This window comes from Oryx dammah, unplaced genomic scaffold (assembly GCF_014754425.2).
Source record: "Oryx dammah isolate SB20612 unplaced genomic scaffold, SCBI_Odam_1.1 HiC_scaffold_11056, whole genome shotgun sequence".
NCBI classification, from domain to species: domain Eukaryota; kingdom Metazoa; phylum Chordata; class Mammalia; order Artiodactyla; family Bovidae; genus Oryx; species Oryx dammah.
In genome coordinates, this window is record NW_024080450.1 from 2,279,940 (window position 1) to 2,306,709 (window position 26,770).

General features: G+C 50.2%; 1 protein-coding gene across 3 annotated transcripts; it reads right to left on the reverse strand.

The window, feature by feature from the left end:
• Positions 1 to 1,813: 1,813 nt before the first annotated feature.
• Positions 1,814 to 26,707, reverse strand: LOC120860354 (L-gulonolactone oxidase). 3 transcript variants are annotated; one of them, XM_040236157.1, is made up of 13 exons: positions 26,007 to 26,707; positions 24,920 to 25,021; positions 22,817 to 22,942; positions 21,483 to 21,577; positions 21,014 to 21,104; positions 19,489 to 19,674; positions 15,140 to 15,265; positions 9,997 to 10,104; positions 8,858 to 8,934; positions 6,464 to 6,613; positions 5,487 to 5,651; positions 3,371 to 3,461; positions 1,814 to 2,592 (listed from the first exon to the last, which is right to left on the reverse strand). In XM_040236157.1, exons 1-13 carry the CDS (start codon positions 26,007 to 26,009, stop codon positions 2,464 to 2,466), a joined length of 1,449 nt encoding a protein of 482 aa, XP_040092091.1. In that variant the 5' UTR covers positions 26,010 to 26,707; the 3' UTR covers positions 1,814 to 2,463. The 3 variants fall into 3 exon arrangements, 2 of the variants coding, with proteins under 2 accessions (XP_040092091.1, XP_040092092.1); XR_005720308.1 differs by lacking the exon at positions 8,858 to 8,934; XM_040236158.1 differs by lacking the exon at positions 15,140 to 15,265.
• Positions 26,708 to 26,770: the final 63 nt, after the last annotated feature.

A 26,770-nucleotide genomic window follows, 5' to 3' on the forward strand; every position in this document is an offset into this window, starting at 1 on the left:
GTGTAGTTTTTGCCCTTGAAACCATGGACTTGGATCTTGAACCAGTCTCTCTGGGGAAGTTGAGTCCATGGGGACTGACCAGGTCACCATGGTTGTGCCATTTTCCTGACATTTCATCACACACTCCCTGGCTTAGCCAAGGACATTTAATGTCCTATGAATGTTAGTCTTGTTTCCCTGAATTAGAATATACATTGCTTTACTTTTATTGGTGTAGAAATATATATAATATAGAATGTACCATGTTAACCATTTTTCAGAGTGCAGTTCAGTGGCATTAAGTACATTCACTGTATTTTATTTTTTCATATTTATTTACTTATATGGCTGTGCCGGGTCTTCATTGCAGCGTGTGGTATGGATTGAACCTGGGCAGCCTGCACTGAGAGTGCAAAGTCTTAGCCACTGGGCACCAAAGAAGTCCCAAGGACATTCACTTTATTGTGAAGCCATCACCAGTCTCCAGAATTCTTCATCTTCCCCAACTGGGGAAGATGTACCAGTTAAACACTATCTTCTAGCCTCCCACTGGCACCCCACTCCAGTACTCTTGCCTCGAAAATCCCATGAATGGAGGAGCCTGGTAGGCTGCAGTCCATGGGGCCGCTAAGAGTCGGACACGACTGAGCGACTTCACTTTCAGTTTTCACTATCATGCATTGGAAGAGGAAATGGCAACCGACTCCAGTGTTCTTGCCTGGAGAATCCCAGGGACGAGGGAGCCTGGTGGGCTGCCGTCTATGGGGTCACACAGAGTCGGACATGACTGAAGCGACAGCAGCAGCAGCCTCCCTTTCTCCCAGCCCCCACTATTCTATTTTCTGTTTCTGTGAGTTTGAATATTCTAGGTACCTCATATAAGTGGAATCATGCAGGATTTGTCTTTTTTGTGACTGGCTTATTTTAGTTAGCAGAAAGCTTTCAAGGCTCATTAATTGTAGGATATATCAAGATTTCCTTCCTTTTTAAGTCTGAATATTATTCCACTGTATGTGGAATATGAGTCCACATTTTATTTATCTAACCGTCCATCAGTGGACATGTGGGTTGCTTCTAATTTTTGACAATGGTGAACAATGCTGCTATGAATATAGGTGTGCAAATATCCATTCGAGTCCCTGCTTTCAGTTGTTTTGGGTGTATGCCCAGAAGTGGAATTGCTGGATCATGTTTTATGTTTTTTGAGGAACCTCCAAACTATTTCCTTTGGCAGCTGCACCATTTTATTACAGTTTCACCAACAATATACACAGATTCCAATTTCTCCATGTCCTTGACAACACTTGTTATTTTCTGTTGTTGTTGTTTTGAAAAGAGTAATCCTAATGCATGTAAAGTGACATCTCATTGTGATTTTATTGTCATTTCCCTAATGATTAGTGATGTGGAGCATCTTTTCATGTGCTTATTGACCATTTGTTTATTTTCTTTGGAGAAATGTGTATTCAAGTCCTTTGCCCATTTTTGATTAGTTTGTTTTTGTGTTGATAAATTGTAGGTGTTCTTTGTATCTTCTGCATATTAACCTCTGATTAGACATATGATTAGAATATACATTTCTTGATCCAGGAGCCTGTCTTAAGGTTCTTTTAATTCCCCCAAAGCACTTGGCACCTTGTAGATAGTCAACAAAAGCTTTGTGAAAGACTAGCCACAACATGTGGGAGGGCAGAGGCCACTTGAAACTGCAAAAGGAATATGAAGAACATTTTCCAGGCAAGTCCAAGACCCTGGAGGGAAGCTGGGGAATCAAGGAGCCTTCTTCTCACAAAGGATTACCTTGGAGATGGAGAGGAAGGAGCGGAGACTAGACTAAAGGAACTCTTGGCCTTTATTAAAAAGAAGGCAAGGAAAGTCCCCCTTTCCAAACATCCCTGGAACAGACATGCTGCAGGTTGGGCTATGAGAGATCAGGCAGACAAGTGGACCCCCTGGAAGAGGACAGTCCCAGGGCAGGGCACATGCCTCTGAGCATCTGAAAGATCCTGGAGGGTGAAAGGAAGCAGGGCACAGCACACATGACCTCTGTGTCTAAACGTATGCTGGTGGGACTCCTCCCTGTGAGGGTGGGCAGGGCGACCCCTGGAGCTCCAGACATCCAGCCAGCGGGTGGAACCTGTGAATGGCCAAATCCTTACCTCACAGACATACAGAACGTTTAGGGGCTTCTCTGTCTCTTGGGAACAGGATGTGGTGACTGCAGGCTTGGGCTAAGAGGATGCTGCTGGAGAGGTAAAGGGATTTGGTGCTCTTCCTTACATGGGGTGTTGCGAGGATGAAGAGGTAGGGGATGCCCAGAGCCAGGTTCCTTGCTGTGGGTCAGAGAAGCTGTGGGTGTCCTGGCAGAGGGCCCCAGGGGAGATGTCTGTTCCCCATCAGGACAGCGGGACACTGAGCCTTGCCCTGGGAGAGGTGGGCCTGGAGGTGAGATGAAGTGGGTTAGACTTGTTTTCTGTTTGTGCTTCAGTAGAACACCTTCTCCAGATAGGTGTTCAGGAACATCCCTGTGGGGTCCAGCTTTTCTCGGATGGCACAGAACTTCTGGAAGGCTGGGTACATTTTCTCAAAGTCCTTCCGGGTGCAGTTGTGAGCCTGAGGAAGCAACAGGAGACAACAGGCCTTGTTTCCCGGAGCTGGCATTTTAGCGGGACTGCACACCTGTGTCTGTGTGCTTGCATGTGTGATCCCCTATCCCTAGGCAAGCACAGAACACATGCGTGCAGGTATATGCATGCACACACTCACAAAGCCACACGTGTGTACCCACACCCATGTGTGCATGTATGCACATGTATACATGCATATAGGCTCATGCACAAACCCACGTGTTATGTGTGTGCACATATGCACACACACATGCATGCATGCATGCACATACACATGTAACGTAAAGAACCCAAACAGGAGGGAGGAAGTTCTTGGAAAGTAGAGAAGGAAGCAGTTAAAATGCAGTATTAAAGTTCCCGTTCCATTTGCCATCGGACAGTGGAGGGGGCTCTGGCACCAGTTCTACTGCTAATTAGTAAGTCCCATCATCTCTGAGAGACCCCTAGTTTCCTGTCTGCCGAATGGACTCATTGCCTTAGCCTGCTTATAGGGTTTCTATGAGAATTAAATGAAAGGTGAGCACTAAAAACTCGAAGAGAACTACAGTCACTGGGCTGCTGGAACATGAATGCAGAGAAGCTGGTCTAGTTAAGGTAGTGGAGGCCCTCCTTCCTATGACTTGCTCAGCTCACGGTTTCCCCTGGAGGTTGGAGCCCTGGGCAGGCAGGACAATAGGGAAGAGAGGCGCCCTCTGCTGGAAGCCCTGGCTCACAGTAGCTGCCCGGCTCCCACCCGTGGTGAGGCTCCGAGAGAGGCGTCTTACCTTGGCCCAGTGGGGCCTGCCTCCCACCTTCTTCATGATGTTCTCATAGGCCAGCCAGTAGTCCAGCCGTGGTACGTCCTTGCCATAGGGCCTGAGGAGGGGGCAGAAGGAGGTGAGGCTATGCTCTTGTCTCTGTGGTCTCACCCATGGTTATCAGGCATCTTGCCCAGCGCTTGTCTACAGAGCACGGATGGCAGTGACTCAGCACCCTGCAGCTTTTGCTCAGAAGGATTTGGAAAAAGTCTACCTCTTACACATATTTTAACTGTCAACTGAAAGTTGCCGTGTTTTTGTTGTTGTTCAGTCATTCAGTCATGTCCGACTCTTTGCAACCCCATGTGTATGAGTGTGAATAATTTTAAATTAATATATTTTTTCCTCTGTGTGTGTATATATATATATGTATATACACACACACACACTTATTTGGGCTTCCCTGGTGGCTTAGTGGTAAAGAATCCACCTGTCAATGCAGGAGATGGAGGAGACATGGGTTGGGAAGATCCCCTGGAGGAGGAAATGGCAACCCACTCCAGTATTCTTGCCTGGAAAATCCCATGAACAGAGGAGCCTGGTGGGCTACAGTCCACAGGGTTGCAAAAGAGTTGGACATGACTGAGTGACTAAGCACAGCACATACACTTATTTAAAGATTTGAATTTTAAATCTAAATAGTTTAAAATGTAAATTTAAAAAACTTAATGTAAAGATTATTTAAAAGATATATACAAAAATCTTTATAATAAATAAATAGATAGATATATAAATATCTCTATCAGAATCACCTCATTTGATGTATGGAAATCACGGCCAATGTAACCTAGTTGGTCAGTCCTTGCTGCAACATCAGACTTACTGACAGAGAAGAGTCAGAACTCGCAAAAACTCAAATGTTAGGATGCAGCCCCCAGGTGAATTTTCTTGCTTCTGAATTTGCATTCACAGGCAGGGACAAAACAGACAGATATCTTGAGGACTGAGCCAGGCCCTCAGTTTGTTCCTTCGTGAAATAAGCTGCCTCCCATTCGATGTGGGTTTCTGAAATTCTCTTTTCTGGCTTCCGGACCCCCCTCCAGGACAGCGCCCTCTTAAATTGTCCCTTGGGATCCCCTGAGTTTGGGGGTATTTTACAGACTGGAGAGATAAAGCATAGTAAGAATCAGGCTAGGTGAGAGGTGGTCTGTTTGTCTTTTACAAAGTCAGGGAAGGACTATTATCAGTGGTGGATGGGAAGGAAGAATGATGTGTCTTAAGCAGGGAGTTTTAGAAAAGATGAGTTTCTTAAACTGTGTGTGTCCATAAGCCTCATACGGGAGGTCATTGCACAACCAACTCAGGAAACAATAGCACAGTATGAGCATAAGGTGTCTGCCTATGGCCCGGTGGAGCTGGTGAGATGGCACCGTGTCCAGGCATAACTCTCCTGGCTTCACAGTCCTTCTCAACCCAATGCTCCGGGCTCTCAGAATCATTGCCTAGGGCAGCACATGAGACAGCATAAACTTGTCATTCCTTAATATCAATTTTGCAAAGGGTAGCTTTGCATGTTAACAATTATTAACATTTGCCTGTATGCTCAGTCACTCAGTTGTGTCTGACTCTTTGTGATCTCATAGGCTACAGCCCGCCAGGCTCCTCTGTCCATGGGATTTTCCAGGCAAGAATACTGGAATGGGTTGCCATGCCCTCCTCCAGGGGAATCTTCTGGACCCAGGAAATCGAACCTGTGATTCCTGCATTGGCAGGTGGATTCTTTACCACCAGAGAAGCCCATTATGTGTTACATATTAATTAATAGTACATATTAATAATATCTCCAGTAATAACATTAACAATTATAATTACTATATGTAAGTAAAACAATTCTAATTAACATTAATGACCACATTAACACAGTACAGCTAGAAAGGGTAGTTGTTGGAACGGGAAGGAGCGAAAGACTATTTTCTGCTGCTAGGACCAGGGAAGTCTCCCTGGAGAAGGTGGCATTTGAACTGGCCTTGAAAGCTGAGGAAGGAGGGAGGGGCCCTTCGAAGCGGAGGGACCTGCTTCTGAGGCCCCGCCCCCTTCACTGCCGGCTTCCCCAGCCCCGCCCCGTCCCAAGCGAACCAGTCACCTGTACATGATGATGTTCATGTAGCAGCTGTCGCGCTGGAAGCAGGGGCTCAGCAGGATGTCATCCGCGCGAGTGAAGCGTACCTCCACGGGGTAGTGGGCCACCACCTTGGGGTTCGCCTCCAGCGTGGCCTTCAGCTCCAGCAGGGCCGCTTTGGTCTTCTCTCTGCACTCGGCCGGGGTGGGAGAGGGGATGGAACCCAGACCTGAGGAAGGGGCCTCCGGAGATGTCCCATGCGGCTCAGCACGGCCCCCAGGAAGCCCCTTCCTCGTGGCTTCTGCTCTTAAAGTCCTTCTCACAGAAGCAGAGAGCTACCTCCTGCTCCCGCCCCAGCCCCCAGGACCCCCACCCAATTGGAGGTTCTGCTCAGGTCTCTTTTCTGGCCACAGCTGTCCCAGGCCGTGGCCTCCTCTTCTTCAGATAGGATCAAGCCACTTTGATGCCAAGATTCCTACTTTTTCTAATACTCCAGCCCTGAGAGTCTGGTGGCCCCAGCCCCTGAACACTGTGACAGAGGGATCTCCTGAGCCCTGAGCGCTGATCCCCCTTTTCCTGGAGAAAGACAAAGAGGGACAATTCAGAGAGGAAGCTGCAGTGAGCTGGGTACAGACCTAGCCTCCGTCTCAAGGGGGTCCCTCCCCATGAAGAGTCCCCCAGCCTGCCAGGTGGGCTCTGCTAATGGAGGGACTGAACACAGGGTACAGTCTTTCAGAAGAACCAGATGCTGGCCATGAAGCCCTGTGTTTCAAGTCTAAACCAGCCAGGGGCCAATGGGGAGAGTGGAGTGGATCCCCTGGCTGGTGTCCCTAGAGGCACAATGGTGCAAGGACACTGGACAGGGACTTGGAACTTCCCGTTTCCCCCAGAAATAACAGGTAGGATGGGTAGCCTGGTTGGCAGTGCATGGGCTGCGAGCACGACCCAAAGGGAGCTATATGTTGCTGACCCACCCGCAGGGTGGCCCGCTCGGCCCTTACCTGGGGATGGCCCAGTCCTGGACATGCTGCTTGAAGCGGCACTCGTAGTTGAAGATCTTGTGGCTGAGGTTGCAGTTTTCCTTCTTCCCGTTGAACAGGAGCCAGAAGAAAAAGCGATTGATCCAGCCCACAAGGCCTGGCAGGAAGGTGCTGGGGGGCAGGGCAGAGGGGTCCTGATCATCAAATTATCCAGCAGTGGGTAAGTACCGGCTATGTTGCAGTCAGTGGACCAAGTCCTTTACAGACCGGGGCTTCATTCTCTACGTCCCGTGCCACATGTGCTAATCTGCAGCCTGGAAATCCCTCCAGGGAATGTGAAGATCCCCTTGTATCACTCTTTCTGTGGCTGCCCAGGGCTCCAGTTATGGATTTTAGCCTCCGTTTTATTCTTCTCTCCCTCTTTAATGACTAGGTTGTTTTTCATGTTAAGAGTGTTTCATTTCAATCGTGATTTAAAAGAAAAAACCACATAATGTAAAATTTACCCTCTTAACCATTGTTTAACTGTGCAGTTCAGTAGTGTTAAGTATATTCACATCACTGAGCAGTGGATCTCCAGAATCTTGCAAAACTGAAACGCTGTCTCCACTAAAAATTAACTCCCCATTTCTCCCTCCCTCCAGCCTCCGGCAACCTCCATTCTTCTTCAGCAACCTTCCATACTTCTCGTCTCTGTGAATTTGACTACTCTGGCTGCCTCATATAAGTGGAATCACTCAATATTTGTCCTCTTATGTGTCTGGCTTATTTCAGTTATCATCATGTCTTCAAGATTCGTTCACATTGTAGCCTGTGTCAGAATTTCCTTTCTTTTTGAAGGCTGTCTAGTTTTCCATTGCATATATGTCCTATATATGTCCTATATATTTCCACCCTATATGTCCCATTTTGTTTAGTCATCAGTTGGATAGTAATGTTCACTTTTTGGTTGTGAACACAAACGTGCAAATATATCTTTGAAATTGTGCTTTCCGTTCTTTCTGACATATAGTCAGAAGTGGAATTGCTGGGTCATAAGGGAAATTCTCTTTTAACTTTTTGAGAAACCTCATACTGTTTTCCATAGTGGCTGCACCAATTTACATTCTCACCAACAGTGCATGAGTCCTAAGTCGCATCCGACTCTCTATGACCCTGTGGACTGTAGGCCGTCAGGCTCCTCTGTCTATGGGATTTCTCAGGCAAGAATACTGGAGGGGGTTGCCATTTCCTCCTCTAGGGGATCTTCCTGACCCAGGGATCGAACCTGCATCTACTGCATTGGCAGGCGGGTTCTTTACCACTGAGCCACCAGGGAAGCCAAATCACCAAGACCCAATCCATTATTTTGCTTTCACCACTGCATCCTTGGGGACATGGCTTAGCAAGCAGCCCAGAGCTGCAAGGGTGAGGCCAAGTGGACGCAGTTTCCAGAAGCCTGTAAGTGAGAGCCACATGGGTGGGGCTCAGAGGCCATGCAGCTCCCTCAGAGCATCCGTCCTGGCCCGGGATGTGGCCACTGTGATTTAGAGCTCAATTTATTTGTATGCTTCCTGGCTTGGACTCCACAGACACAGGCACATAAAGCTGCCAGGCTGCTGTGATGGAAGGGGAGAGAAGTCTGGCTGGGCATTTTCCACTCTCACCCCTAATCCATCATCTGATGGAGCAATGGCCTCCAGGCTGGACTCACTGTCTTTAATAAGACACCAAAGTCTCCAAGATAAAAGAATAGATGGATACACTTGACAATAAGTTTAAATATCTATACACCATAGGGGCTTCCCAGGTGGTAAAGAATCTGCCTGTCAGTGCAGGAGACACAAGAGAAGTGGGTTTGATCCCTGGGTCAAGAAGATCTCCTGGAGCAGGAAATGGCAACCCACTCCTGTAATCTTGCCTAGGAAATCCCATGGACAGAGGAGCCTGCTGGCCTACAGTCCAGGGGGGTCTCAAAGAGTCTGATACAACTTAGTGGCTGAACAACAACAACAACAGCAACATACTTTAAATATGTGTTGCCTATATTATTTATGTGTATGAAACATTTCAAAAGTTTTTATCAGATGCCATCCCACGTCTTGGCTGAATATAGTGTCACTGCTCAAGGACCCAGAAGGCCTTCCTCATCACTCATAGTTATGTGTTTGGTGCTTGAGCCTGAGCACAGACTTCAGGCTGGGAAGGAGGGGAGAAACTGGACAATATGAAGGTTCACATCACCCACGAGCCAGGGTGTGCAGCTTGGGCATGGGTATTTTTTTTAAAAAAGCTCCACAGGGTTGGAATTCACTGCCCTGGACCATGCAGACAGACCCAGTTTGCATGTCTGAAGGTGGGATGTTGTTCGTCTGATGGACCACAGCCCCAGCAGTAGATGGCAGGTGCTGGGAAAAGATACAGTGGCATTCCTACCTGATCCAGAGTAGGAACTCCAGTAAGTAGAATCCAATAGCGTAGTCCCAGAACCAGTTGGCTGAAGAGGAGGGTGGCTGGGAAGCAGAGTCTGTGGTCAGTTCTGAGCTGGAGCTGAGTGTCCCAGGAGAGGCCGTGTGTGTGTGCTGGGGGAGGGGAGACCCACTGGCCAGGACGATTGAAAGCCTCATTCTTGGTGGCACTGCCCATCCCCATGTCCTGTCCCCTTCTGTTTCGTGCTTATGTGATTGTTTTGCTCAAGACCAAGAAATGCCTATGTCTCTTCTCTGCAGAGCTGATGAGCCTGGTGTTCGGCAGTCACCCTTTATGAACCCCATGCCAGCCCCACACACATAGTAGGTGTTCTGGCCTTTGCCTGACTTGTCTGGTCAACATCTTCCTGCTGCTGCTGCTGCTAAGTCGCTTCAGTCGTGTCTGACTCTGTGCGACCCCATAGATGGCAGCCCACCAGGCTCCCCCATCCCTGGGATTCTCCAGGCAAGAACACTGGAGTGGGTTGCCATTTCCTCCTCCAATGCAGGAAAGTGAAAACTGAAAGTGAAGTCGCTCAGTCGTGTCCGACTCTTAGCGACCCCATGGACTGCAGCCTACCAGGCTCCTCCGTCCATGGGATTTTCCAGGCAAGAGTACTGGAGTGGGTTGCCATTGCCTTCTCCAACATCTTCCTAAGTGATGGCTTTATTTTATTCTGCTGAGAAGCAGCCTGTTTGCCAAGGACATGGTGGTGAGGAGGCAGAACCATGGGTTTCTTCCCCTGGGGGTGGGAAGGATGGGGTGCTGGAGGGAAGGTGGGATGTGCTAGCTGGCTTCTGAGGTCTATCCTGACTGCTTAGGACTCAGTGGCCAGTCCTGCCAGCACCTCCATCTCTGCTTCCCACATCTGGATTGTCCCTTGACCTCCTACCCCTGTATCCCTCCTCACAGACTCGTGGACCCTTACTGGGACCACCTTCCCTCTTCCTTCCACCCTCTGGCATTTAGTGCTCCTCTCCTCATGCTCAGGGATGCTCACCCTTTGCTTTTCCTCTCATCTCTCACCGATTATCAGGATGGTAATAGGTGTTAGGTGCCCTGGGAGCTGGGCAGTGGGGGGAAATGGGGAAGATGCCCACGGCTACCTTGTTGGTGTGGTCCTGGTAGATTACACTGACATTCTCACTGTGTGGGAACCAGAGAAAGCGGAAGTATTCAGATTTCTTCAGGTGACTGTCCAGGTTGTCAAGAACCTGAGAAAGGAGCAGAGATTGTGTTGGTCACATTTGATGGTGGGGATGCTGGAAGTTGGGGGCCCCCATCAAAAGAAAATATCCCAAATTGTCCTAACATTGCCAAAGAGCAAGGGATGTGTCTTATAAGATGCTGGATGTTAAGTGGTAAGGAATCTACCATCCATGCAGGAGATGCAAGAGACACAGTTTTGATCCCTGGGTGGGGAAGATCCCCTAGAAAAAGGCACGGCAACCCGCTCCAGTATTCTTGCCTGGAGAATCCCATGGACAGAGGAGCCTGGTGGGCCACTGTCCATGGAATCTCAGAGAGTTGGACATGGCTGAGCACACACATGCCACGGACATTAAAATGATCCACTTATAGGTTGACTTCATTGAGTTATGCAGAGGATAAAAATGAGTTCTCGTTTATCCTGACTTGAAGAATGACTAGCTGTATAAGTCTGGGCAAGTGCCTCAATTTCCTCATCTGCAAAATAGGATTAACAACAATATCTATGTCAGGATTGTTATGAAGATTAAACACACTAATGCCTAGAAAGCCCTTAATATGGTGTCATGAGCACAGTAAGCTCCATACAGGTGTAGCTGCGGCTCCTATTACTCTTACATTCTCATTGTCAGCATCACTGTCATCCTCTCTTATTCCCACAACCCCTGACACCGCAGTGGGCTTTAATAAAGTGAACAGGACTGTCTGACTCTGGATGGCTCATCCGTACACGTGGAGATGTCATAGAGCAAGTCATGTCTCCCTGACACCCATCAGGCTGACACGTGACAAATTCTGAGCCAAAGGAGATGACAGGCAGCTGCGAGGGAGAGGGAGAGTGCTGGTTTGGGAGTAAGTTCTGGATTCAAGTCCTAGCCTGGTGACTTGCCAGCTGCTCAACCTTGCCGGATCCATATCCTTGGAGCCTTGGTTTCCCAGCCTCCCCAACAACACATGGGCAGTTGTGCAAATGAAATGAGATAATCTATGCTGAAACTCCTGCGTAGAGTGCCTGCCTGTGGCATGTACCCAGTGGAGAGTTTAGGTTCTGAATGTGAGCAATCCTGGCACACATCTGGGGATCCAGTCCTATTCCCCACCAGGTTCCCAGCTGTGAGTTTCAGGAAGCAGCATCTCTTCATCTGTAGAACCAAGACAGAAATAGCTTTCTGTCCTTCTTTTCTTCCTTCCTTCCTTCCAGGACTGTTGTGAGAATCAAGGGAGGTCACAGACGTGAAAGTAGTTTACAAGCTGTAAACACAGCAAGGAGATCAAACCAGTCAACCTGAAAGGGAATCAACCCTGAATACTCTTTGGAAGGACTCATGCTGAAGCTGAAGTTCCAATACTTTGGCCACTTGATGCAAAGAATCGACTCACTGGAAAAGACTCTGTTGCTGGGAAAAATTGAAGGCAAAAGGAGAAGGGGGCAGCAGAGGATGAAACGGTTGGATGGCATCACTGACTCAGTGAACATGAAGTTGAGCAAACTCTGGGAGTTAGTGAAAGACAGGGAAGCCTGGTGTGCTGCAGTCCATGGGGTCACAAAGAATTGGACATGACTTAGCCACGGAACAACAACAAAAACAATCTGTGATTTCCATATGTGACCAGAAAGGAAAGAAAAACCAAGGTGAAACATCAAGGAATGAGCCCATCTAAAACTTCAATTTGGAGCACCTGGGAGCAGTGGAATTTTAGAATTCTGGATCCTGGTCATCAATTCGGGGAGGACCCCTGACTTGTTAACTGATGCTTGATGGGGCCCAAAATACAGGAATGGGTGGACCATTGTCACCTTCGAGTGACCTGGCTGTCATCCCGAACCTCCCCTGCCACACGTCAGCCCAGGCTGTGGGTCACCCTATTGCATCTCTGTTCATATCTCTCCAGCCTTCCCCTAAAATCTGCTCCTGCTAGCGTGGCTTAGCCCAGGCCCTTCTTAGCTCTCACTGGCACGTCCACATCAGCCTCATAATTTGCCCCGTTTTTCATCTTTCCAGACAACATCTACAGGGAAGCCTTCCAAGACACAGCTCAAAAGTCCCCAGCTGCACTTCACTTCCAATGGAATCAAGCCCCAGTAGTTCCCACTAAGAGGACTTCTTCCACACACACTCTCCAGTATTGTTGCCACTGCCCACAAGTGACCACGTGGAAAGGGTCAGATCTGAATTCAGATGCTCACTTTAACCTCACCCCTACCCCCACCAATGCTGTCTCCTTCCATTCTAAGTGGTTTTTATTTATGTTACATCCATCCCAGAAATATAGTACAGGTACTGAAGCATACATCTGTCCTGAAATTCATCAAGCCTCTCATTCACGTTTGGTTTCTTCTCAAGGGCAGACATCAGCACGATTTTTTCTGTTAAGGGCCAGATAGTAAATATCTTAGGCTTTGCTCTCTCTGTTTCCTCACCCCTGCTGTGATAGCATGAAAGCAGCTCATTGCGGTGTGTCAACAAAACTTTATTTACAAAAGCAGGTAGTGAACCAGATCTTCCCTGTGGGCCAGTTTCCCAAACCCTCACCCTAGAGCTGCTGGCATAGGGACTTGGACACAGTAAATGCCGCAGGGTTCTTTGTTGTTGTTTAGTTGCTCAGTAATATCTGACTCTTTGCAACCCCATGGATTGCAGCACATCAGGGTTCTCTGTCCTTCACCATCTCCTGGAGTTTGCTCAAACTCATGTCCATTGAGTCAGTGATACCATCCAACCATCTCATCCTCTGTCATCCCCTTTTCTTCCTGCCTTCAATCTTTCCCAGCATCATAGTCTTTTCTAATGAGTCGGCTTCGCATCAGGTTGCCAAAATATTGGAGCTTCAGCTTCAGGATCAGTTCTTCCAATGCATATTCAGTGTTAATTTCCTTTAGGATTGGCTGGTTTGATCTCCTTGCAGTCCAAGGGACTCTGAAGAGTCTTCTCCAACACCACAGTTTGACAATATCAATTCTTTGGCGCTCAGCCTTCTTTATGGTTCAACCCTCACATCTGTACATGACTACTGGAAAACACTATATGGATCTTTGTCCACAAACTAATGTCTCTGTTTTTCAGTATGCTGTCTAGGTTTGTTGTAGATTTTCTTCTAAGGAGCAAGTGTCTTTTAATTTCATGGCTGCAGTCATTGTCCACAGTGATTTTGGAGTCCAAGAAAATAAAGAGCCCTATGATTCCTTATTTGAAGAGGAGGCCCTCTTCTGCTGGGCTGTAGATCCGTGAAAAGTTCAGGAAGAAACACCAGGTCCCTGTCACTATCACTTCCATCCTGACTGGGTGATGGACCCATGGCCCATCACCTCTGGGCAGAACCATTTTTCCTGGGAGAATAGGAACATGGTCTGGAGCTCTGCCTGAAGGATGGGACTGAGAGAGCGGAAAATCCCCCCTTCTCTCCTGTCCCAGCCTCCAGGGCCTTCCTAGGTTGCCCAGATTCTTAGCAGTAAAAGTAATGGTGGCGCCCCTTTCTGGGTGCCCAGGTTCCCACCCAGAATGGAGTAATGAGAACCACTTTCACATCACACTTTGTGCCTCTCTCCTGGCATCTGTCATCTCTTTTCCTCCCTGCTTTAGAGGGACAAGGCATATCTTTCCCCCCATGCTAAACTCCAAGCTCCTCCAGGCAGGCAGCATGCACCCTCCAGCTCTGTGCCCCTGTGGTCCCTAACTGAGCATTGTGTGGTCACTGAAAGATGGAGCCCCCTGCCCTGGACCCATCCCACTGTGACTCTCTTCAGGGCCTACAAACAATCCTATCTGGGGGAGGAGGGTCCCCAGGATCATGTTTCCTCAATCTAACTGGTGGTTCCTGGGAGCACTATCAAAGGGGGTGGGCCCCAGAGGAATGTCTTCCTTGGCATGTCATTGGCAGGAATGGTTCTAGAGGGTTGCATCCCCTCCAAAATTAGCACCAGTACTGAACTGATTCACGAGAACTGATTACCAGGCCTGTGAGCAGAAGCTGAGGGCTCCCTGTCCCATGGTTGGGGGTTACCCAGTGGTCAGTGGCAGGCCACCCAAGACAGTGGTGGGCATTGGGATGCTGCTGACCAGGCTGGTGTGTCCCAGGGACCAACCTTGCTTCCCGCAGCATTGGGGGAGGCGGTGATGCAGGCAGCTGGCTGTACTTCTCACATTTCATTATGGTTTGTGTGGCATAAAGGGCAAAGGTTGAGAGCCATTTCTAAAATCCTCTAGTCTTCTCACTGACTGTGATTTCATACCAGTTAGACTGCAGAAAGTTGGGAATGCTGAGACCTTGTCATAAGAAGCCAGGGAGGACACCCCTTTCTTGGCCCCTCTGCTCAGAAGCACTGATTCCAACTCTCTCTTCCTCTCATATGGCTTTGAGTGGCCTTCAGAAGCTGTGTTGAGGTGCAGATAAGAGAATCAGACCTGGGAAGCAGGGAGCTGCATCTGAGATGGACCACACACAGCATGGGGGTAGGCAGGAGAGGGTAAACCTCAGAGAGGGGTGGGTGTTTAAAATTCTTCCTTGTGGCTCAGACAGTAAATCTGCTCTCAATGTGGGAGACCTGGGTTCGACCCCTGGGTAGGGAAGATCCCCTGGAGAAGCGAATGGCAACCCACTCCAATATTCTTGCTTGGGAAATCCCATGAACAGAGGAGCCTGGTGAGCTACAGTCCATGGGGTTGCAAAGAGTCTGACACGACTAAGTGACTAAGCACACATTGGTTCTCAGGCACCTGCCTGCTCCTGGAAATGAGGTCTCATCCTTTTTCTTTTCAGAAGGAAAACATTCAGGGGGAGCAAGAGTGAGGAGAAGCTGCTCCAGTGACAGTTTTCTGATTGGTCCTCTTTCCTTCCTCTCTGGACTGCTCTCCTCCGAGGGGAGCAGCCTGGGACTCAGCTTCCCACCTGCATCTTATTCTTCCTCCCAAGCATTTTCAGCCCCTTGAAGGGGCCCTTTAAAGGCTGCTCTGAGCGGAGAGGGTAAAAGAGAATTGAATGCAGGGCCATGGACAGCACACGCCCCTGGGAGAAAATCATAGGGTTGTAAATGCCACCCACCCTCTGCGCAGTCCTTGTCTGTGGCCAGAGCCTGGGTAGGGAAGGCTGGTCCATGGGCGTGATGATGGACACTGATGATGGGCCTGGTGGAGACCCATGCAGCTCTGGGCGGAAGAGCAGCCAGAGCTGTGCAGAGGGGAGAGAGAGAATCCACAGAGGACCTGCTGACTCAGAAGAGGAGGAGGAGCAGCATCTAGCCTTGTGAGCCCTTGAGGGATGGGCTGGGGCCACAGGGGAATAATGGGGGACTCCACACCAGGCTTCATGCCCCTCCCCAGGGATAAGACCCAAGAACATCCTCAGATGCTCCAGGCTAGAGAAGGACCCTCTGTCTCCAGGGTGGGGCACAGTTTTGTATCCAAGTGCTGCACTGGTTTATGTAATGTCAGGGCTGGAAAAGACCTCAGGTTCATCTAATTTGACCCTACTTTTAAAACGGCAAAGAAGGGACTTCCCTGGTGGTCCAGTGGCTAAGACTCCACGTTCCCAATGCAGGGGACTTGGTTTCGATCCCTAGTCAGGGAATTAGATCCCACATGCTGCAACTGAGACCTGATGCAGACAAATAAATAATTAAAAAAATAAAAGCTCCAAAAATGTGAAGGGCTTGGTCCAGGTCACACAGAGGGAGCTGCACAATCAGGCTTGGGGCTGCCTGCCTCCCCAGAGCCCCTCTAAATACTCACCAAGCATTTATTGCTGTGTAATTGTGTGTGTGTGTGTTGGGGTTGGGGGACAGCCTGAGATAAGACTGCAAAACCAGGCCTTAGGAGTGGTCAGTCTTAGTACATCTCTGCCAGGTCAAAGGAGGAGCAGAAAGAGGGTGGAGTCTGTCTGTCCACTTGGTTCTAATGCCCTGGTAGGAGCCCAGGGGCCAATCCTACTGGCAAAAGAAGAAGCAATCTCTTTATCTCTGGGTCAAATTATTCAGCTTAAAAATGAACAAGTTTTGACCTAAGTGAGAGGCCGGAAGGTGGTCCCTATCTGGCTGAAGGTGATCTCCACCCATCTCCCTTCTCTGCCTGAGATGCTGACCACTTAACCTGGCCACCGCTCCATTGACACCATGCTCACTGAGGTCAGCAGTGATCTCCTGATGACCAGACCCTGGTGTTGCTCCCCAACTCCTCACAGCACTGGGCTCGTCTGGCTGCTCTGTTCTGGACACTGAGCACTAAGGCTGTCTTCTCTCCTCACCCAAGCCCCCTCTCTGTGGGTGACCACATCTACTGCCGGGAGCCAGCACGGGAGATCCCACCCATGACAAGGTCATGTGGAGAGACCTGATGGGCAAGGCGAGTCAGGTCTCAAGGGGTCCTCTGTCTGAGCATCTACCCCGAAACCAAAATCTGTCTGTTTACTGTCTGCTATACTATACTCTTCTGACATTACCACCTTTCTCTGGAAAGAGTTAACTCAGAGCTCCAGTTAACAGTCTCCTGCATATAAAAAGAATGTCTCGGTTTAAACCCCTTTGATGGCTTTCTAACTTACCTGGCCAGTCTGCCCAGACTTTTACAACTTGTGAATTGTTTACAGCCCCTAACCGCGAGAGGCACGAAGCTTAAAACATCTTAAAGATATAGAGCCTTTTAGAGTTAAGAATTAGTTTGGTGAAGAGGTTGTTGAGTTAATGTTTACTGCCAGGCCTCCATATCCTTTATCTTTTAGGCACCTCGGAGGATCTTAATCAATGTAATTGGGATGCAGAAATAGGAATATAGTAGTTTTGATGATAGCAACACTAGACTTTTGAGTTAATGAATTTTCTCTTTGTTATAAATCACTGTACTCCTCTTTCATTGTTATAAATTGTTGTGTCCTTGCTATGTAAGAATGTAACTTTATTTAGTGCTTTCTGAGAGTGGCACCAGACTTTGGGAAGAACAACACTATTACCCTTATCAGAAAAGGGCTGTAAAATGTTAATTGGCCCTCTGGCCAGAAGATGATGTAAATCACCTAAGACTTGTGTATACAACTAGGTATGCAGAGAGAAAGCCTGGTCTCAATAAGAGTCAGGGCTGCTGATGCTGCATAACTTTATATTATCCATTGATCTCTATGTACAAAAAAAGGTATAAAAATCCTTTACAAACAATAAAGGATGGACCAGTTTCTCAGACCAGCTTATCGAACTGGTTTCTTGGAAATCTGGCTCTCCCTGTGTCAAATCTCTCTCTCTCTTTCTCCCTCTCCCTCCCTCTCCCTCCCTCTCCTTTTCAGGCTGAATTCCCATCGGGGAGTGGAGGCTCTCCGAGTCTACTTACCTGCCCTGGCTTCTAAGACCCACGCGAGAGGGAGCCCAAGGCAGGGCACCCTCCACTATTCAAGTGGGCGCCAGTGGCCTAATGTAGACGGTGCAAGTTCCTTGTCTTGGAACTTTATTGGTTTTCCACGTAAACCAAGTTATTTAGCCTCTTTCCTCCACTAAATTTTCCTACTATACTATTTTTTCCTAATCTCTCTTTATATTTCTAAATAAGTAAGTTTTTCCTCGCCTACTCCATCTCCCCTTCGAATTACCCTGGATCCACCAGGGCTGGACCCTGACAATCTACTCTCATGGTCTGAGGGGGAGTGTTGACCTCTGCTTTGTGCTGAATTGCATCGACCTAAAATGCAACGTGCAGAAGCCCTCATCCTTGGCATGTGACTATATTTGAAGCTAGAGCCCGCTTGGAGTGAACAAGAAGCTTAGATCAGCCCCTTAACACTGGTCTGGGGATGTGGCTAGTTGAAGCAGGCTCTTGACATGGCTCAGAGTCTGGGCTGGCTCCACGTGGACTGGTTCTACCCTCTTGGAGCTCCCTGGCTTAGCCACACAGTATCACTGCCAAACAATTCCATGAAATGTCCTTGTAATCCTTTCTTGGGCCAAAGCATCAGGAAACTCATTTGCCAGGACTGGCCCACACATGCTCAGCATTAATGCTCTAGGAATCAGTGCCGCATCCCCTGGACCAGCATCCCCAACCTTTTTGGCACCAGGGATTGGTCTCATGGAAGACAAGTTTTCCAAGGACCAGGACAGGGGTAATGGTTTCAGGATGATTCACGTGCACTTTATTTCTGTCATTACTACATCAGCTCCACCTCAGATCATCGGGCATTAGATCTCAGGGAATGGGGACTCCTGCCCAAGAGCATCCCTGGAATCACTTTGTCAGCCACCAGTGGAGAGTTCTGGGGCTAAAGTTCCACAAACACCATGTGCTTCAGCAGGTTCAGTTGTGTCCGACTCTTTGCAACCCCACCCACTGTAGCTTACCAGGCTCCTCTGTCCCTGGGATTCTCCAGGCAAGAATACTGGAGTGGGTTGCCATACCCTCTTCCAGGGGATCTTTCCAACCCAAGGACTGAATCCGCATCTCCTGTGTCTCCTGCATTGTAGGCAGATACTTTACCACTGAGCCACCAGGGCAGCCCCACCAAACACCATGCCTCTGCATAAAGGACCTTCTGCATTTAAATCCTTTGCTGTGAGGTTTATAATGTATTAGAAATTCCAGGGGTAAGGATTTTTTAGACCAGATGCTAGATAACAGTATTTTCCATTTTTCACTGACTAGGTACCCTGGGCAGCGTACTGTAGTACTGAACTAGATACTTTACAAGTGTTATCTGAGTTAATGCTCAGGTTCAATACTTTAAGGTAAACATGATTTACTCTGTTTTTGCATGAGGAAACTGGGGCTCAGCAAGGGGTTGAGCTCAAGGTCACAGCTTGGGGGTGGTACTGCCAGCATTCAGTTTGACCCCAAATTCCACCATAACTATGTGGGGCCAGTAGTGTTCACATCACTACCAACTCCATCTGTGCAGAGGGTCTACTCATATTGAATAGTGAGGTGACTATGGAGGAGCTCAGATGCTGAGGGACTTGGAACCACAGATCTGAGTCCTGTAGCTTAGCAATTACCAGGGATAGATCCATGCTTACCAGGCATTTCTGGTCTACTGCATGCTATCCATCCATCCATGCATCAATCCATCATCCATTCATCCATCCATCTGATCATCTGTCCATCTAGTCATCCATCCATGTATCCATTCATCCATCCATCCAATCATCCATTTTCCCAGCTAACCAACATGGGTTTTCATTCATTCAAAAAACATTGCTATCATTCAGAAGCCATCTTTTCTGCCCCTCATCACCCAGCTCCTCTGAGCTCCACTGACCTGCTCACAAAGGGGTACTGCCACAGTATTCTGGGGTCAAGGAAGGGCTGGTGAGGTCAGCTCACTGCCCCATTCTGGGGACCTGCAGAGCTCAGAGGAGCATGACTTATTAATATTCTCCATTTCTTTTCTGAGGCTGAGCAGTGGCAAATGAGAGACAGTACCTCATTCAAGGTTGAGGGGAAGGTGGTCTCCTGCAAGTGGAACTGGGGCACACACTGCAGTGTGACTGTGAGGATGACTCCGAGGCAGCCCAGGTGCACACGCGCAGCCTGGAACACCTCTGCGTTGCTGGACTCTGAACACTCGAGGATGGTCCCATTTGCTGTCAGCAGGGTCAGTGCCACCACCTGGCGGTGGGAGAAGAAACACGCTTCAGCATCCCCAGGCTTCTGGTAAACCCCTCCCTTCCCTGTTTGTCCTTGCAAGTGAGGCCAAGTGTCTCCGATTCCCAGATGTATCTGGCCATGATTCCCACCATGTATCTGGCCCTGAGGACTTTCCCAGCTAGGTCTCCAATCACAGCCTGAGGGAGCCTCAGTCTTGGGGGAGGGTAGAAGGAGAAATGGAATGAGGGGAGCTGTGCCTGGGTGGCATCAGCCCTCAGCAGGGAGGGGGCCCATCCATCACAGGCATTTCCATGGCACCCCAGTGGCTTGCCCTCCCCCAGCTGCCTTGCTCATTCTGTGGATTTCAAGGAAGAGAGCTAAGATGAGATTGACTCCACAGAGCCATGAGGCCCTGCGTGGAAGTGGCTCATAAAGGCAAAGGGTGTGCATGCATCTGGGGGTCCGGAGCTGGCCCCGCTGTGCCAACACGCAGCCCTGGGGACCAGAGTCCCTTGCAGGCTGTCTGCTCATTGCCCTCCTGAGCACCATCTCAGCCAAGTCTAGTCCATTTTCTCATTTGGGGACCTCTCCCTTGCCTTAGGAACTAGATTCCCCTACTTGGCCCTACCAAACACAGAATCTCTGGGCTCTGCAGAGTGGGCTGCCCAGTTGGAGACAGGTGATGAACATCACTCTCCTTGCCCTCGGCTCCTGTTTCCAGAGGAACCCTCTTTCATTGCCTGCTGAAATCCCTCTCCACACTCTGCTATCTTCTCACTGGGACAGAAATTGCTTTTGACATGTGCAGTTGGCAGCGGGGTGCCCAGGGTGAGAGAACAGATAAAGCTGAACCAATTCTGATTAACAGTGACCTAAACCAGAGAAGAGAAACTGGCAGAAGTTGGGCACAGTGGCCTGCTGTGGGAGTGAGGGCATTAGGATGATTTTTATTAAAAAAAAACAACAGACTTTGTTGGAGATTTGGGGCTGAGTTGAGTGCTGGCCAGTGAAACACAGCAGTGGGGTCCAACGATAATAAAGGCGGGCACTGACTCACCAGCTGTGTGATCTTGGATGTGTGACTTAACCTCTCTGTTTCCTCATCTGTGACGTGAGGGTTATAACCATCTCAGAGAGAGTAGGTGAAGCACCCAGTTAAGTGCCTGGGGGACAGTAGATATTAAAGAGGCTGGTGTCTTCCCCTTGCTCCCTGCCATCAGCATAAGTGTAGAATTAAACAGAGGAGCTCTCAAACCATCCTGGAACGCCTGCTTGTCAGGAGCATCGATGACAAGGGTGAAGGGGCCCTGACCCATCCTCCCCTCTCCCTGGTGGTCAGCATCAAAGCAAGTGAACGCACTTGTGTGGCCAGGATGCCGTGCTTGATCCCCGTGTTGTGGGTTCCAGACCCGATGACGCCACCTGCGGTCACGTCTGACACAGCTCCTAGGCTGGGGAGAGGAGGAGGGACACAGTTAGGCTTCCTGGGACAATACCTCCCAGGGTTGTGTGTGCGAGGCCCCTCAGAGCAGAACAGCTGATCCATCTCCTGCCTGGGAATCTCATCCCCAGTTTAGCTTGCAAAGAGTCAGACATGACTTAGCAACTAAACAACAATTTCTTTCTATTCTCATATAATAGCCCCTGGACACCCGGGGATGGGGAGATGGGTACCCTGTGGGGATGGGGCAGGGATCCAGAGAAACAGGTGCATCCTAAAAGTGCTCCTCTCTGGCCCCTGCCAGATCCTTGAGTGTCTGGCTGAGGTCAGGGTCGGGAGTGATGGTCATCACTGGCACCCACCCTGGGAATGGTGAGGTGGCTCTTACTTGGACAAAGCCAGGCCGTGCTTGTCCAGCTGGTGGTTCAGGTCAGCTAGGAGGATGCCGGCCTCCATGGTCACCTGCTTCTTCTCTGTGTCCACCTGCAAGAGACCAGCACAGGCTAGGATGAGCTAGGCTGTCACCCAGCCCTCGTCCTGCAGCCACTCAAGGCTGTGAGTACAAGCATGTCTGTCCCAGCCCACAGTCAGCCCAAGCTGCCTCCCACTGCAGGCAGCCAAAAGGGGGTGCAGGCAGAGCCCTAGAGTTCTGGGGCTCAGGGACTGTCCTGTGCAACCCTTCTAGTCACAGGGGAAAGAAATAAGGGGCAGGGAAGAGAAGAGGTTTACTCAAGGTCACCATAGGGCTGGGACTGGCGCTCAGGTCTCCTCAGCCATGTGGGAGAGTGGTTCTATGCCCTGAGACCCCCATGGCTGCCCGGGGGTGGTGAGGGAGGGAGGGGAGGAGTAGTCTCTCCATTTCACAGCATGGAGACTGAAGTTCAGGGACTCTAAGTCACTCGCCCAAGGTCACACAAACATCTGCAGTGGAACCGAGATAAGGATTCACATCTGTGGACTCCAAAACACACCTTTCACTGACCCTGAGCACACAGCCTGGGCAAAATCAATTACCAGAGCCCGGTCCTCACTAATTAGCGATCAGAGTTAATTCATGCCATGACTGATGTTTTGACCAGAGCATTTTCTATGGGGTGGAGATGGTTGGCCTGAGCAAATCAGGAAATAAATAGTACAGAGAAATCTAGAATCTCTGCTAGCAGAGCTGGTGGGGTGGGTACCAGGCAAAAATGACAGCTCAGATGAGCTTGCCCTATCGGGTGAGAATAAGACCACATGCCTGTACTCTCACTCCCTGGCAGGCTCCTGGTTGTGGGTGGGGCAGGGGAGGGTGTGAGAGGCCTGAATTAATATATCCCAGCACAGGGCTGGTGTCAGACTCCTGAGTCTGCGGCCAGCTCTGCCGCTGGTCAGCTGTGTGACCTTAGGCAAGTCACTCCCCCTCTCTGATCTTCAGTTTCCCTATATGCAGAACAAGTTAGGTGCAAATCTTGGATCTGTCATGAATCCACCTTTGGGGGTCTGACTTGTGGACATCTTCTCTGTGGCCACAATGGTGCACACAGACCAGATGTGAGGCTTGAAGGAGTCCAGGGCAGGCCCTGTCGGGGGTGAGGGTAATCACAGTGACCAGGTCTCTTTGGGACTCCGAGGCCAGAAGGGGATGAGGCATGAGGGAAAAGGACCTCCCCCTCCACCCTGGAGTCTGGAATGGAGTGGCATGGGGTGCAGCAGAGGTGGGGAGCCCAGAGCTCCGAGTACTTTGAGGATGCGGTTCATCTTGCCCATGTGGATCATGAAGCCGTCAGTGCAGGCGATGTCTGAGGGCGAGTGGCCGCCGCCCACAACCTTCACCCGCTTGTTCTGCTGCCTGGCCAGGGCCAGCACCTGTGGAGGCAGCATCTGCATCAGCCTCAGCCCAGGCCTTTCTCTGAGAGGCAGCCGGGCCACCCAGGCATCGCACCCCTAGTCCCCCAGGTGCTGCCTGGCTGGAAGCTGCCGTGCAGGCCACTCTGAGAAAGAACTAGAGAGAAGGGCCAGGAAGTGAGCGGGGTGCAGGCCAGCACGGCTCGGAACAAACTTTGCATGCAGGACATCAGCCCTCAGCTCAGTATGAAGCCTGTTTTCTCGGCATTCAAGGACCTCGGATCCATTCAAAGCCACTCCACCTCCTAGCCTTCCTCTTTTGCCCTCTCTGCTCCACAAACATCCGCGCTGCCTCCTCCCCCCAGCCACTGAAGACTCTGATCATTCTCCACCTGTCCTCCCCTCATCTCCCACTGCCCTACCCCAGCTCCCTTTTGAGCTCCTATTCATTCTCCAGGCTGACTCAGTGATCATTTTTCTTCATTCTTCTGCTTGAGAAATTGGGGGCTTCAAATCTGGGTTTAAAATCTGGCTCTGATACTTACTATTTAAGAACAAGGGGAAATTCCAAAGCCTCTCTGAGTCTGTTTGTCCATCTGTTAAATGGGCTAGTATGGATGGGGACAGGTGAGACCACAGATATGAAGCAGGTGGTGCTGATCACCAGTGGTAACCATGTCATTCCCACCACTCTCCTCTGAGTGCCCTCACACACATGTATGCACAGGCTCACAAACACGTGAATCTCTTCCCTCTTTGTGCTCTGCTAATCCTAGTGAAACACCTGCATCGTCTGGGTTAGTCCTATGCAACCTGTCTTAGGGGTAAGCCTTTCAAAAGCAGAGGTTGGGTCTTGTCCATTTGTTCATTCATTCACTCATTCATTCAACAAATATTCATTAAGTGCTTCCTGTGTGCCTGATAAAGGGCTAGGTGTGCTAAGGATGCAATGGAAAACAGGAAAAATGTGGCCTCACATCCTTATGAGGGAGAGAGAAAAAAGCATGAAAAAGTTCATGTCAGTGAAATAACTGCAGGTTTTGAATGCAGTGAAAGAAATAAACAGGGAGCTGAGATGCAGAAGATGGGGACATCCTCAGATGAAGTGGTCTGGAAGTCTCTGAGGAGGTGATTTACTCTGAGTGCTAAAGGATGCAAAGGAGTTGGTCCCATGACAAGTGAAGGGACAGGCATCCCAGGTAGTGGGAAAAGCAAGGGCTAAGATACAGAGGTAGGAAAAAGCTTGGTTTTTCCTGTGATCACAAGTAAAGAATCTGCCTGCCAAAGCAGGAGACGTGGGTTTGATCCCTGGGTTAGAAAGATCCCCTGGAGAAGGACATGGCAACCCACTCCAGTATTCTTGCCTGGAAAATCCCCTGGACAGAGAAGCCTAGTGGGCTACAGTCCATGGGGTCACAAAGAGTAGGACAGAGATCAGTGGGGAGGCCATTTCAGGCCATGGTGGGTGGGGAAGGGGTGGTGGCCTGGGCTTAGTGACAACAGTGCTGGAGAGAAGGAGGTGGTTCTAGAAACTTCTAAGCCAGGACTTGCTGAAGTCAGGTAAGGGTAAAGAAAGGACAGTGACCTACTTCCTGGCTTCTAGTTTGAGCAACCAGGTAGTTGGTACAGAGTTAGGAAGACCGCAATAGAATAGGTTGAAAGCAAAGAAACATCAAAAACATCCTTCGGGGCATCAAAGTTTGTTATGTCTCTGATGAAAGAAGTCATATGCCAATTTGCAGCTCAGAGAAGAGACCTGAGCCAGAAATAACAATCAGACAGTCACTGGTGGACACCCCAGGTGGTCACGTGACAGTAGAGTTCAGTTGGAGCCAACCTCATGGTGCTGTTGCCTGGCTAGCAATTCTGGGATGGGGATGGGTGTCTTAGCTGGGAAGTCCTCCTCTCAGCCTCCTCTCTGGGGGCATTTCTGATCCACATGGAATTGGAGGTCTGATGGCTGGACCATCGGGTGCTGTTCTAAGACAAGATACTCACCTCTTTGACCTCCTCCACGGACGTGGGCTGAAAGTACATCTCCGGGCAGCAGCCATAGGTCCTTGCCCAGTTTTGGAATTTGACCCCCTTGTACCCGTGGACCTATGTGATAGGACAAAAGCTGGGTCACCTCCAGTGAGTGGTCTCAGGCTACCTGTCCCCCATCCATCCACTGCCCTGACATTGCAGAGACGGAGGCTGAGGCCACGGCGCTGAGCCAGCCTCCGGGTTTGCCCTCGACACCCCTCTGCACCCCTGGGAAGCCTAAACACATGTCAGAAGTTCTGAAGCCAAGCGGCCATGTGGGGGCTTCTTACTACCATTTTCCTTGATCAGCTCATGGCAGAGCGGGACGGTTAGGGGGTTGGGCAGATCATGCAGAAAACTCAGCACTCTTAGGAGAAGCAGGGAGATGAGATCAGGGGTGCAGCTGGAGAAAGCAGTATTTGGGTTCCTGCTCCCGTGTGGTGAGCCCTCTGAAAGACCCAGTAGTACAAGGTGCACTGGGCTGAGTAGGACAATGGGGGAGAGGCTGCATGAACTGGCCCGGTGGCCAAGAAGGAAGGAAACCGGCCTTCAGCTTTCCCACCAGTCTTCTCCTGCAGGAAGGGGCACGTCTGGGAGACTCCATGGTAGCCTTTCCTGGCCTGGAGGCCAAGCAGGGAGCCCTGGGAAATGGATTCCCGTTTGAGGGACCTCTGCTGTGTGCCTACCCATGCCCTATGTCCCTCCACATGCCATACCTTTTTAGGCCTTACAGGAATACCACTGGATGGATGATATCAACGCTCATTTTCAGGAGCAGAAACTGAGGCCCAGAGAGGTGGCCTTCCCCAGGCTCACACAGCAACCGAGTAAAGACACAGGAGCCCAAGCCAGGCCTTCTTCTTCTATCCCTTCCCCAGCACCCCAACGGCTCCTCTGGGCCTCGAGTCCAATTGGAAGGCTTCCCTGTGGCCACCCCTCAGCCCCACACCTGCCCAATTTTGCCCCCCTGCCCCAAACCAGGTTCACGGGCTCAGTCTGGATGTAGCCGGTGGGGCTGACCGGCTGAACTGACCCGAGCAGCAGTGCCATTTGGCCCTACCATGGCTCCAGTGGTGGGTCAGTGGCCTCGGCTGACTCCGGCTTCCTCTGGGAAGAGAGCACAGGGCAGCAGGGCCCTGGGGCAAAGCAGAGAGGCTGGAACCAGCAGAGTGGTGACAGGGAGCACAGAAGCTCAGGGAGGCACAGAGGGGCCCGTGGGAGGCGGATCAGCAGTGTGACGACGGGCTCCACCCAGGCAAACAGCCGCCGGGCCCGCCCTCTGCCCCTCAGCCCCGCTCAGGCAGCAGGGTGGAGAGGCAGGCTTCACAGGGTGGCCGGTTTCCCCCCAAAGCTGTGGAGCTTGGATCCCAACAGGGTCTTTGGGGGCTTTCTGGAGCTGAAGGGCCCCTGGCCTTGAAACTGAGTCCTTAAAGCCGCAGACCAGGGCAGGCTGTGACATGGGGCCCATGTGTCGGTTCCTTTGCCAGAGTTGGGGGAGGGATTCACGAGGCTGCCCACTGCCACTGGGAGACAGGACAGGATGTTGGAGGCTATAGCGGGGGGTGGAGTGAGGGGGAGAGAGGGACAAGTGACACAGCCCAGGCAGAGTCTTCTAGCTGAAGTCTTCCCTCTCCAGGCCTTAGGGCAGACAGACCCGGGTTCCTCTTTCGTGCTTTGCTGGTTAACCTCCATGAACCTCAGTTTTCTCTTCAGTAAAGCGAGGGCATGTGTATGCGTGCTGACTTGCTTCAGTCGTGTCCAACTGTGTGTGACCCCGTGGACTGTGGCCCACCAGGCTCCTCTGTCTGTGGGATTCTCCAGGCA